Here is a 13,649-nt window from a genome sequence, read left to right as displayed (position 1 = left end):
TTGTGTGTGCCAGGGTTTTGTTGATGCTGGAGCAAAACAATCTCTCTGGGTGAGATACTTACCAGGCATCCCTGAGGTGTTCAGGAAGCGCCTTCAGCTGCAGGTGGCCTTCCTAACACCACAGGATGTCACCTTGTCTGGAGTGGCGGTGTATCCGAGACTCCGCCTCAACCTGTCACAAAACCTGTGTATGTATAGACTGCACACAGACATGATCGAATCCTTACTCAACAAGCCACCGAATGAAAATCTAGGATGAAATATCCATATTTTTTTTTTTAGCTCTTACTATGTTTATCCTTTCAGCCAAAATACAGGTGAAGAATTGTCGTCAGGGCCTTGGAATGGATATTTTGAAACTTAATAAATCTCGGTACACAAAAGATACTTATCATGTAATGCAATAGTTTATTAATCTACATGAGGAAATGGCAAGAGATCAGAGTCAGCTCCAAAACAGAGCTGTTCCTCAAGAGCTTCATTTAGCCCCTTGTAGCCAATCAATGTTTTGCCTTCTACCAGATTTTAGGTGTGAAAACAACGAGCCCAAATCCTCAACTGATGTCACATAATAATCACATCTCCATTCTAACAAATATTGAGGCACAAATATAACTCACTGGTGTAACACTGTGATTCCCTTGCAGCAGACGAGCGCTACAGTGACGTGGTGCAGCAGGCCAGAGCAGCTGTGGAGGCACACAGAGTCAGAGAGGAGCTTACAAATGGAATTACCTCTGGTGGAGGAGCAACGACAGAGGAGAACTGCTCTGTCACCGTCAGTGATTAAAATTAACATTGATGTTATGCAATGAAAACTTTGTATCATCCAAAATCATAAAAAAAAAAAGTCGAATTATAAGGACGTGTAAAATACTGCGTATGTGGGTGTTGTCAGATTCCACGTCTATTACCGCCTCACGGCAGGTGACGAACAGCTCTCCACTACAAGGGACAGAACCTCAGTGCACTAACGGGGTTCACCTGCTTAGTGTCTCACCTATTGGCTCTTAAAGCTGTTGCGAAGAGACTCGCCTAGCTTATCTCACTACCTACGTCCGAGCGTCTGCCCTACTTCCACTGATGGGGCACCCGGCAGAATAGCCTATGCACCGGATACCACACACCAGCCACGCCCGTTAACGGTAGCTCTCCTCTTAATGATCCGGGCTCTTGGTGTGTTAGCTAGGATAGGATTTAAAGACCTTGTTAGGTCTTAAGGGCCTGTTGCTTTGCAGAGACTAGGGATACCTATTATGAGTCTACAGATGTTAAAACATTATAACCTTTACATTACATCCTAAGAAGATCTAAAAAGCTCAATATCCACAATTTCTCTTTAAATGCAGGTATTCTAAATTTATTGCAAAATATAGCAGGGAAAGGCGTACAGCTTTAAATTAATTAACAAACACATGTTGATTTGTAATTGATTCAATACTAAAATAATCAATCTAAAAGTTAACTTAACTGATCCTGACTGATGCCTCCTTGTTGGTTGAATTTTAATCTGGGGAAGGAGAACAGGGAGATCCTTGGCCGTGGATCGTTCCTTCCCAGCAGCACCCTGGATGTCAGGATGAAATATCCAACTTTGTTCAAAGAATGGTATTTTAGTCGATAAACTCCCCGACCGAAGGGAAGTGGTCAGTCCCTTTGTCCGCCGCCGGAGCCTGCCTCAGACTCGGCCGGAGATTTTCACAAAGTCCCTTTTTCTGTGGTGTTAAAGTTGCTCAAAATCTCACTTCTTGAATAAATTATTTCTGAGTCCGCTTAAGTCCCGTGAAGGTCTCAGCAACAGGAATCCGCGAAAGACTGACCAGGAGCTTCCTCTTTTCATGCTCCTTTTATATTTTCCTCCCAACTGCCTCCAAGCAGTTCGTTCCGTGTTAAATTTTTATCCTTATAAGGTACAGACTTTAATTCAAGGTGTTTCCCGTAAGTTACCGTTAAGAAGGGGAACTCGATTTGTGGAGTTCCTCAAAATCTACCTTCCCCGGAGGCATCAGTTTGAGCACCAACTGTCTGATTATGCTTAATCATCCTCTTGTGTCACATACATTTCCTGAACCAGTATTATAACACTCTCTCCTCCTCACACCTCTCTACTATCAACTCATCTAAAACATTTCCATTACACAAATCATCAGTACATTTCTTTACTCATTTTGGGATTAACTTTTACTTATTCTATGATTATTAATCATCACGTGTAAATACTTCATTTCTTATAAATCACTTATTAATTTGATCCTTTATAACATGACAAATCATTCATTCATACTTCATGTATTCTGCTTTTACTCACTTCATCCCCGAATGCAACACCACACATTGCTGCTATCATGAAACACTCAGTCCACAGAGGCCTAAAGGCCTCAAGAACAGTTCTGGGCAGTGAGGGGATTCAACCTTACTTGACAGTGTGTACCCCATGTAGGCTACTAGTAAGGACACTTACAAAGGAGTACAGTACAAAGGAGAAAATGTGATTTTAGAAGCAACAACACTGGTTTTGTTTGAGTTCAATTCAATTCAATTCAATTCAATTTTATTTGTATAGCCCAATATCACAACAGAGTGTCTCATAGTGCTTTACAAAGTTCACTGAAATAAACAAGTGTAAGCGAACAAACAATCTAATAAAGAGTCCAGCAGTCGATGAGGCCAATGGATCAGTCCGGTGGATCAGTCCGAGATATCACCTGCCCTTTATGACCCTCCTTCTTCGGGAAGGAAAAACTCAAAAAACCCAGTGGGAAAAGAGAAACCTCCGGGAGCACCACAGTGAAGGAGAGATCCAGCTCCCAGGGACGGACAGGCTGTAGCCTTGGACAGACGCACATCCATTGGCTGGTGGAGAACCACATCAGCGGGGCCAGGACCAGGATCCACAGGAACCAGAGAACCACATCAGCGGGACCGGGACCAGGACCCACAGGAACCAGAGAACCACATCAGTAGGGCCAGGACCAGGATCCACAGGATCCACAGGAACCTGAGAGATGAGAAAGCACAGAAACGCTCCGGGGAAGATAGCAAGTTAGAGGCAGACATTTGACTGACATGAGACATAACGATGGAGAGGAAGAGGAGGATAGAGAATAGGGGAGCTCAGTGCACCATAGGAGTCCCCCGGCAGTCTGAGCCTATAGCAGCATGCTAGTGAACAGCTGTATTAATCAGTTACTTTGTTTGCGTTCTTGTGTGACTTTTACAAATTGTAAAAAAGGAGCTTTGATTGGTAAGAATATATTTGGATGTACCATGAATTATTGTTCTTACCAGTCAGGCTGTGCTGTCTATTGCTTATGTAACTCTTCAGTCCTTTTAAATAACTTTTGAGTGTTTACGTGCCCCTCCTTCTGTCTCCCTCTCCCTTTTTCTTTTCTCTCTTTTGCCCGCTGCTCTAGCATGAAGAGCTGCTTCACATGGAGATGGAGAGAGCACTGGTCACAGAGAATGCTCTCGCTGTGACCGACAGCCTGCTGGAGCTCAGAGACGCATCAGATTCCTCTGGAAAGTGGCACAAACTTAGCAAGTATGCACACACGCACACACACGCACACACACACACACTCACACACACACACACGCACACATGCACGCATATACACACACAGGCACACACACACACTTTTTGGTGAACAGATGGTCCATTCACAGGACAGAAGTGAAAGCTGTGTTGAGGAATTCAAAAAGTTTGTGTTAATTAGAATTTTAAACTGACCAAACAGCATGAGCAAGCAACACCCATCCATCCAGAACTAACTTCAATAATTTCTTCATCTAAACCATCAACTTTTCTCTCTCTACCTGTAATTAAACCTCTTCTCGAAAAGCCTGCTCTTGAAAAACCTACTCATGTCAGCAAACTGTAGCCTTATGAGTAGTTTCCGATCAGCTGCGTGTCTTTCTACATACTAGTAGTTTAGCTGAGGGTTTTCAGTCAGGATTTAGAGCTTGACAAAGCACTGATGAAGTTACAAATGACCTCCTTAGTGCACTGGACAAAAGACTCACTGGACTTGTCTTGTTAGATCGTAGTGCAGCATGTAACACCATTGACCATCATACCCTATCAAAAACACTATTACAAAGATTTTAAGTTATTTTTTACTTATTTGGTCAGTTTTAGATGTATAATCTACATGCTTGGAAATATTAATTTCAATGATTTTTTCAGTTTTGTAAAATGATAACATAGTATGATCATTACTACGACTTCAAACAAGTCTACTGAATCTGAAGTATTGCTAAGCCCAGATTCAGTAAACACACTGTGTGGCTGTTTTTGAAGTCTTATTCATGTCATCTCTTCCTCTTTCCAATTCCTTAGGTTCCTGCTTCCAGAGTACGTTTTGGATTTTGGTTATGTCATTCCAGGCAGAGTCCTCAGTCACACTGTTAATGTCACCAATCCTGGGCCAGTGGCTGTGTCCTTCCAAGCCAACTGCAAACCTCTAGCTGGCACAGGTAACACAGTACATTACTCAAGGTCCTGTAACATTTTCAGTTCTTCATCTATCCTTCAAATTTACATCAGCATTACTGTATCACTATTATGCAAAAAGCTTGGTGTAGAACACGGGGACACACATCAGAAGTAAAAACATAGAAACGTATATTCAGCTTCCTTTGAGCTGCTGAAAATAAAGGTGAAAATGTCTTTGTATGACAGAAATTAATAGTTTGCTCAATAGAATAGTTTGACATTTTCTTTGTGTTTTGATAACATTCTCATATCTATCCTTGATTTATGAAGCTGGAGTCAAGAGGTGGTTAGCTCAGCTCAACATAAAGACTGGAAAACCATCTAAAAACCATCACAGCCAGTTTAACTCTTTCCATAAGTCAAAAATTATCCATCTACCAGCAGCTGGAAAGATTAAGAAGATTAAGAACTAGCAGCGACTCTCTGGAGACTCTGGTGGTTGCCTGGCAACTAGACTTAAGAAAACCGTCTTTAGATGATCGTCCTTGTGTTTTCACAAAGCAGTTAAATCTTCTGATTCTTCTCAATGGTTTATTTCTATGTTTAGAAAGTAAAAATAGTCTGAGTTTGTTGTTGCTTCTTAAAAGGTTTCAGTGCAGAAATTGAAAGAGTGATCAAGCTGCCCTGTGGCAAGACACAGGCTTTCACAGTTAGATTTGACCCCCAAGGAGCCAGACTGGAGACTGGGAACACAAGTGTTGTCTTGCCAATACAGGTGCACATGGAAACACACACACACACTTTTCATTTCTGATTCCCTGTAACATTTTTCTATAATTTTTTCGGTAGCGTTGTGTCCTTATTCATAAGATGAAGATGTGTTTGGTTACGCAGGTCAAAGGAGGTCCAACGGTTCAGGTGCGCCTGTGTGCAGTGGTAACTGTGCCAGTTATCACTGTTTCCATGGATACACTGCAGTTTGACACTGTGAGGTGTGGCATGTGTCAGGTAATGCTGCATGATGAAATGGAATGGCAAGATATTGTTATGTGGACCTGCAGACGCTGCTTGTTGTGCTCTATGATTGTATGAAATGTGTTGACTGTTTGTATGTTTCTATAATCTATAATCTGTCAAAATATACAAATTCATTCAATTTAAATGCACTTTTACTGCCTGTTTTGTTTTACTTTATGTTATCACAATGCAACATTAAGAGAACAGTAAAGTAAGGGAAAGCCCAAAGGTGGTATACAGTGTAACACAGCAGAGTGTGTGCATGGCACATTAATGAGGGGCACTAATGAGAGACCAGTAGGCTGCTTCACTATGATGCCATCTTGCGGTCAGGTCCAGTTAAGTTTATCTATTCGGGACTTCTCCTGCTAAGGTGGTGCACCTGGCGTGCTTAAACTTGGTTGTGGCTGCATGTCTTGAGCCGAAGCAGCAGCTTATCACTGTGACTAGTGATTTAATGCTGAAGCAACATGAATGTATAAACTCTGTTGTAGCCAAACAGACCTGAGAATGCACTCATGTCTTGTGTTATATGACCTTCCCCATCAGCTGAAGACGGTACAACTGTTTAATAGTGGGTCTGTGTCCTGCTCCTGGACCATAGCTGAAGAGGTGAAGCCCAAAAAGGTTCAAATATTGGCATTTTATGAAAATTTCAATGATTTGTTTCCAATGAATTTTGTAATTTGATATCCATGTAACAAAACCTACTTGTTTTTATATGTTAACCTAAAAGAGACAAATACTGATATCACTGTATTAGGGTGACTCCTGCCTCTGTTCTTGCTCAGGTGGATAAGTTCCTGCCTGGCTTTCAGCGTACAAAGCTCTTACAGGAATGGCGACTACCTCCAGTGGTGTTTAACATGATTCCCAGCTCTGGAATGCTGTCTGCTGGTGAACGAGTCAATGTCCAGATAAAGTTCAGCCCTGTGGATGGGGTAAAGGGCTTAATTGACATCAGAGTTTGGTGCAATCCAGAATATCATGGCATTACATGGTTTGCTGCTTGTATGAAATGGTGGAAGCATGTTGTGTAAAACAGTGGTTAGAAAGAAAGGCATGCACGGTGACCTACTGTACATGTCTTTGCAGCGTGCTTACAAGAGGCAGCTAGTGGTCCATGTTGCTGAGAGCCCCCACCAGGTGTTCATTACAGCCCAGGGTCAGGGTGATGAGCCACTGCTCAACTTCTGCCCGCTGGAGCTGCAGCTGGGGCCTTGTCTACCTGGCTCCACTGAGGCTGAAGCTCTGGTCACTGTCAAAAACCCCTGCTCCTTCCCCATCGAGTTCTACTGCCTGGAGTTGGACACACAGCATCTGGAGGAAGAAAAGGTAGCTCTCTTTTTAATGTCACTAGCTTATTTTGTAATATACATTTGTGAAATGCTTACGTTTGTCAGGATTATATGATGACCAATGTAGTCTGCTTTATGAAATACTGTATGACTGCAAAGGAATAACAAAGAGCTGGATGGAGCAATGTTGTTAGATAGTGGTACTGACACCAGTCAGTGCCTGAAAGGAGACCGTCTTCTTCTGGTACAGAGTCAGTCTCCTGTCAAGCTCATGAGAACCAACTTTCTTGAACTGCAATAAACAATTCATCCACCAGGGGGAGCAAAGCCATCAGTCATAAGGAGTCATGTCCATTCTAAACTTAGAAAGGCATTAACGCTGTGAAAGAATTCTTATGTATAAACCACATAGTACTGCTAAATTCTTTGTTGTTGTTATGATTTGTGTCATTTAGTACCTTCAGCTGGAAAATGTGACTCTGAATTATGTCTTGATATTACATTTTTGCTCCATAGCCAGGCATTTTGGATACTGGGTATTCTTGTGTTTTACTGTTAAATCAGGTAGTCACAGAACATTTGATTTGATTTTATCTAATAGACAAAGATGTTAAAACTAATCTTTCCCTTCATTCTTCTGAAAGTAACACCTTTTCCTGTCCAGTCTCCTGTCTTTCCCCACCTGGCCCCTCCCTTGATAATTAGCATTAAATTTGTTTCTGTCCCTTTTTGTGTCTCTCCGTCACTCCCCTCCTCCACATTGCTTCATCCCAAATAGATCCTGCATCTGATGCAGGGTTATGATGAGAACAACATGCTACTGCTGCCTCCCAGGGCCCCCGGAGAAAGTCTTCCCACAGAACTGCTCGACTACTACAAGGAGCACTGCTCCCAGCTGAAAGACGACGGTACCTTTAGACCCCCCACCACTGAACCCATATACCTGCAGGTGTCTGCATACTGTATGGGTGCATACCTGTTTTGATCTAATTTACTTGTGTGCAGCAGAGCTGATGGCAGGCTTGTTTGAAAAAGAATCCAAGACTGGTGACACACGTGAGGACGACAGAACGTCAAGACAAAATGCCCACCCATCAAACAGCAAAGAGGGGGGGACACACACTTTAACTGTAAAACCAGCTGAATTACGTGAGTGTATTTCAGAAGCAGAACTTGAAGCATGTTTATGAAAGTAGCCTGATATGAGGTGAGAGTAATTCACTGTAACATCCACAGGCTCTGTGCGTTTTACTTTACAACTAAGATTAAATTCAGCTTCAATTCTAACTTAACTTTACTGTCCCAAAGAAGAACTCTTGTGTGTTAATGATCGTGCTTTGTGCATTCAGTCATTTCAGAGATGACCAAAGAGGCAAACAGAGGAAGATTGGGGCGGCTGGAAATGACCCCTGTGTCCAGAGCAATCGCCCGCTACATGTGCATTGACTTGACACCTGAGGGTCTGGCTGCTCTCAACCGCAGAGGCATTGCTATTATTGTATATGGAGCCCCACTGACAGGTGAAGCACTTAAAAATAGTTGATGCTTTATTTAAATTATATATATTTGAAGACTAGGAGTGTTAAAACACAGAAATCGGTATACTAAGTGGGATTGATGAGTATGTATGAGTTAATGTATGTATGTGTCCTGTTCCTCCACTTTTCAGCTAAAAGCAGCACAGCGGCTGCTCTGGCACAACACTACGACGGCGCGTGCCTGAGTGTTGATGCGGTGGTTAGAGATGTGCTGATGAATGGCACATCGCCTGTTAGCCTGACAGCAAGACAACTCTGTGACCGCGCTGCTGTCGAGTATGCTAAGAAGAAGGCTGAGGCGGCTGGTGAGCATAATATCTTGTGCATGCAGTGCTGGTCTTTCTTAATATTCACATGTTTTTTTGTTTGTTTGTCTACCTGTTTGGAGAAGTTACAAAAGTGGGTTGTGATGGACAGACACTAATTATTTTCCATGCTTACAGCGTGCCATTTAACACGGAAATTAATCACCAAGCACCGCACAGGACTGATAATCAGACAGGATACTACTAGAGAAGAGCATACTTTTTAATTTGGTATTTGGTATTGGTAAATTAAGGTGAAAATGAATATATCCATTTCCTTCCAGCTCAGACTGTTAAAGAAACCACAGAACCAGGATCTGCAACACATCTCGAATCCTCAGATCCAGCTTCTACTTCAGTTCCAGCTTCATTTTATGAAGCAGTTCTTATAAAACCCAGCGAGGACAGCTGCCATAGAAATGACTCCAGCGCTCCCCAGAAGACTGAAAACACACTTTTTTCTCTTTGCCTGGTACATTCTGTCAAATCCTCTGGTCAACTGATGTGTCTCAGGGTCATGTTTGGCTGTTTAGGACATTTTTTAGAATGTTCTTTGTATACCATTTTTTTCTGTTAAGGGTACAGAGGGTATGAATCAACTGCATACATGTGCAGCATTTTTTAAAATCTTTTTATCTTTATTTTTATGTTTTAAATCTGGGTATAAGCAGATTTTATAGTATTGTCAGTGCAGTGTAATAACCAAAAGTAATAAACCAACTGTTTTGATGTGGTTTTGCTTCAGGGAGGAAATGTGACCGCACTCAGCAACCTTTTTCCTGAACAGCTACTGGCTGATATCCTCGCAGAAAGATTTCAGGTAAGATAACACATCGTTTTCCCTTTAGAAAGATGGTTGAAGTAACATGGTCACTACATGTATACATCAAAAAGTAGTTATAAACTGGCAGATATCAGATATGTATTATGTTTGACACTTTAAAGACGCTGAGTTTCACTTAAGTTTCACTTGTGTCTTCTCATGTTTTTCTCTGTTTTTCTTGTCATTGCTGTTGATGCTGCCGTCATGATGACAGATAAGCGATTGTCACCGTGGCATAGTGATTGATGGCCTGAAGTCTGTGTACACTCGATCAGCGGCAAGCACTCTGCATGTTGTTCTCAAGGCCCTTAATAACCGCAAACACATCTATGTAGTGAACTTGTCTGACTCCTACGCTGCCCTGAAGGCACGGGAGAAAGCACAGAGAGAAACCGAAGGTAAATGATGCACTCACACACATACACAAGTTCATATACAGAGTGTGCAAAGGACAGATCTCATCAAAGTTATTCTATCAATATTTCTATTCAGTAAGGTGAACTTGTAACGTGACTTTGCTAAATGTGTCTGTCTGTGTGTGTCCCTCAGAGGCCCTGCAGAGGGAGAAAGCTGACAGGGAGATGCAGTGGCTGCAGGACCTGGAGGATGAGGAGTATGAAGCTCTGCCAGAGGGGGTAGAGAAGCGTATTGTCCAGCAACACACCAAGATGCTCAGACAGCAGAAACTCAGGTACTAATTTGACAAATTGAATGACTTAGAATAGAATATTTTACTTACTTCTTGTGTTGCAAGTGTTGCAAGTGGGATTCACCACACTCTCTTAACTGATCAAACTTGGTGTAAATTGCTCTTTTCAGTCTGAAGTCATGGAGCTATTAGATAGATATTTGATTTTTATACAGACTTTCAAAGGCTGATGTTGATGTGAGAGAACCACCTGCCGGGGTAAATTTATTGTTGAGGCCACCTCTCCATTAAGCTCAGCAAGTGGCCAGGAACCAGGATTGCTGATAGAACTTATTCAATGAAGTGAAGTTAAATGAGCAGGTATAATCATTATCATACTCTACGAGATTTAATTCTGCTTTGGGTGCAGAGTACTTCTGTGTCAGTCTGACAGATGCAGGCACATGAGATTAAGCGGGCAGGTGCAGAGGCTGCAGATCAGCCAGCTGTGACAGGAACAGTTGTCCTGTAGCTGTGAGCTGTGAGAGTGTGAGCAAGCTCGTAGTGAGGTCAGAGAGGAGGAGCGGAGGAACAGGGCCTGTCTCATGGTTTGAGCCTCCTGCTCTGCTGGCCCTGTACTGCACTTGACCCAAGCAAGGCTTTCTCTCAATTGCATTCCCCGCAGCTGCAGTCCTTGGCCCCTTTATTCTCCAGCACGAATGGGAAAGTACTGTTTAATTACCAATTAATTTTGGCTGTGGGCTTAAAATTGTATTATTACATATTCACAGACTATGAAATCTGAATCTATTTGTGGATCTGAGAGGGTAATCAATATCCGATAAGTGAATAGCATCAGTATTGACGCCCAAAACTGATGTTGTTTTAGATTGCTCCCAATTCTAACAAATACTAATTAGTGGAAAGAGCTTTTGCCAAATATTTTCAACCATTAAAAAACTCTGTCTGTGTCTGTGTGTGCGTTTGCTTATTAGGGAGGTCGAACAGAAAAGCAAGCTAGAAGAACAGGGGCACAAGGAGGAGCTGAGGAGCTTACCTGAGGGAAATCAGGTCTGTATATGTATCCCATTCTAACACAAAACTTAGTCTCCCAAACTGTGATGGTGAAATTCATTAGTTTCATAGATGCACAGCTGTAGAAAATGGATCTCCCATCCTGTCGCAGTGTAACTGACATGAACAGTAAAGGACAAATCACTAATTTAGAGTCACCAGTTAACCTAACCACCATGTCTTAGGTCTGTGGGTGGAAGTCAGAGTACACAGCTGTGGCTCTCGGGGCTTTGAGTAGACAAAATGACTAGAAAGGCGCATTTACCATTTACCAAGATCATTTACCATTTACCAAGATCATTTACCATTTACGACGATACTACACAACACATTACAGCGCTGCCCTTTTACCAACTAAAGATAATTTAAGTTTTTGTAATTTGTGACATGTGGAATGACCCCACACCTACATTGAGCCCCTATGCAATGTAATGAATATTGTTAATGCTGATGACCTATTTGTAATCTTCTTGCTGTTTCTGCTATCCACCTTTACTCTCCCCCTGTCCAGCCCAGTGTGGATGTGCTGCAACCTCAGTTCAGTGCATATGAGCAGACCCAGAAACAAGTGGAGCACATCCTGCAGCACTGGGACAGAGCCCAGGGCTTGTTGCTAGTCTCACTACCCAACGAGAAAGACCACCCCAATGAAGAGGGCCCACAAGATAAGCAGGTGAATTTTCTGTCACTGTGTTTTCTCTACAATTAAGACTGCTCGTAAAATCTGGGAAATTATACTGCAGGACATTTTTATTTACTCATCACCATGGATACAAGCTGAATGCAGCCATGACAGACAGCCTTTCGAATTTAAGCAATTTTCTAATCTTGACTGTGAATTTAATCACATTTGTGACTGACTGTGAGCACTTTCACTTTTTCTACTGTGCTGCAGGAAGCTGTGTAAGCAGACACTTTAGGAGATCTTCTTGGCAGAATTCTTGTTTGCACTTAAAGTCTTGAACTGAAATTGTAGGGTCTTAGGTGCTGCTTTTGCATGATTATATACCCAGAGTGAGATGTATCAAGTAAGAAGTAGTTCTCTTTCATTGCATTTTTTCATGACTTTTAATGAGAGACACCTACAGTGTGACCTCAACAGAAGCTCCTATTGCATTCTGCCCGCCAGGAATGGCTGTTTTTTGATAGGCTTTTTTATATGAAAAGCCTATTAATTGTTCAATTTAATTGTTCAATTGTTCTGCCAATTGTTCAAGTTATCACCAAACCAAACCAGCAAGCCACACAGAGCAGTACCTCACCAAAGTAGAAATACTTTCCCAAACTAATGTTAGCTTCACCTGGCTAATGCCTCAAAGAGTAGCAATACTCCTGTTGTATAACCTGCTCGGATGTGTTTCCACTATCTCCTAGCCACACCACGTTAGCATTAGTACACACAAATACAGCATAGCTTCTCAGCTAATAAACAGAAGTGATGTGAGGACAGGAAGAGGCAGGATGAAGCCCTGAAGCCTTGTCTTTCACCCCGTCTGTCCATCGCCAATCCTTTGCCCAGTTGGTGGCACAGCCACCTCGTACTTTCAGAATCTCTAGACTATCAATCAATCAATCAATCTTTATTTATATAGCGCCAATTCATAACGGGTCAGACTACCTTCTGTCTAACCAATCAGAGACAGTCTTCTTTGAGCAAACGTCACTTCTGGCCCCAAAAAACTAAGATAGTCATGACTATGAAACCAACATGGTGATGCCCATAAAGCCAAACTTGAAGCGTCAGTATGGCATCCATAAACCAATGGATGACATCACAGTGGCTATGTCCGCTTCGTACAGTCCATGTGTACTCCAGTCTTCTAATCCTCCAGTAAGCTATGTATAAGGGACTCTTATTACATAAATGACTAAACATAGGCAAAGAAAGCTTTAGTATCGCTTAAGATAGAATTTGAATCACATGAATTTAATCCATCATCACCCTGTGCACACAGACTCCTGTTGGCAAGAGGAAGAGGAAAGCCAATAACACGTCTCCAATGTCCAGTCAAATGGTGGCACCAGCTGAGGCAGACAAGGTGTCTACTCAGGACATCGTACCTCACATTGTGCTGAATGTAACAGGGAAAGACTATCTGAGTACCACAGAGCTGCTCAAAGGCAGCACCCTACCTCCACTGGTCCAGGTATGGCTTGCCTGATTTTTCGGTTTGTCGTTGATATGATTAACTGTATGTGTCTTCCCAAAATGTAGCCTATCACTTGATTTTTCCTCAGTTTATCATCACTGCCTAATCTTTTTCCTCTTCTTCTTTGGTCTCATTAGGTGTTGGATGATTTAGGGTTAGGACCCAGCGGCCCTCCCATCCCTTCTCCCGTCACCTTGTCTATGGTTCCTTTCCCCAAAACCAGAAAACAATCTAACACTCAACTCACCTGTGACTGTTTCACCCTCCTGGATCCCTCTTGGATGGATGAACAGGGTGAGGAGAAGAAAGAGGGAGATGGGAAAGCATCAGCTGTAAAGGTAATGGTAATTTCACGACAAGTGAATACACACGTGCACAAGT

General features: G+C 42.3%; 1 protein-coding gene across 1 annotated transcript in view; it reads left to right on the top strand.

The window, feature by feature from the left end:
• hydin (HYDIN axonemal central pair apparatus protein) overlaps window positions 1-13,649 on the top strand; it is a 74,158-nt gene that overhangs the window by 37,430 nt on the left and 23,079 nt on the right. Inside the window, exons 30-49 of the mRNA XM_070830580.1 lie at window positions 14-188; window positions 648-782; window positions 3,036-3,049; window positions 3,414-3,541; window positions 4,340-4,476; window positions 5,083-5,210; window positions 5,330-5,443; window positions 6,002-6,079; window positions 6,244-6,393; window positions 6,548-6,787; window positions 7,529-7,658; window positions 8,100-8,270; window positions 8,420-8,593; window positions 9,343-9,413; window positions 9,631-9,814; window positions 9,966-10,107; window positions 11,040-11,115; window positions 11,630-11,791; window positions 13,074-13,265; window positions 13,406-13,606. Coding sequence (XP_070686681.1) covers window positions 14-188; window positions 648-782; window positions 3,036-3,049; window positions 3,414-3,541; window positions 4,340-4,476; window positions 5,083-5,210; window positions 5,330-5,443; window positions 6,002-6,079; window positions 6,244-6,393; window positions 6,548-6,787; window positions 7,529-7,658; window positions 8,100-8,270; window positions 8,420-8,593; window positions 9,343-9,413; window positions 9,631-9,814; window positions 9,966-10,107; window positions 11,040-11,115; window positions 11,630-11,791; window positions 13,074-13,265; window positions 13,406-13,606 — 2,802 coding nt within the window. The remainder of the gene's footprint in view (window positions 1-13; window positions 189-647; window positions 783-3,035; window positions 3,050-3,413; window positions 3,542-4,339; window positions 4,477-5,082; window positions 5,211-5,329; window positions 5,444-6,001; window positions 6,080-6,243; window positions 6,394-6,547; window positions 6,788-7,528; window positions 7,659-8,099; window positions 8,271-8,419; window positions 8,594-9,342; window positions 9,414-9,630; window positions 9,815-9,965; window positions 10,108-11,039; window positions 11,116-11,629; window positions 11,792-13,073; window positions 13,266-13,405; window positions 13,607-13,649) is intronic.

This window comes from Pempheris klunzingeri, chromosome 5 (assembly GCF_042242105.1).
Source record: "Pempheris klunzingeri isolate RE-2024b chromosome 5, fPemKlu1.hap1, whole genome shotgun sequence".
Taxonomy (NCBI): domain Eukaryota; kingdom Metazoa; phylum Chordata; class Actinopteri; order Acropomatiformes; family Pempheridae; genus Pempheris; species Pempheris klunzingeri.
This window is presented reverse-complemented; position numbering and strand designations above follow the sequence as displayed.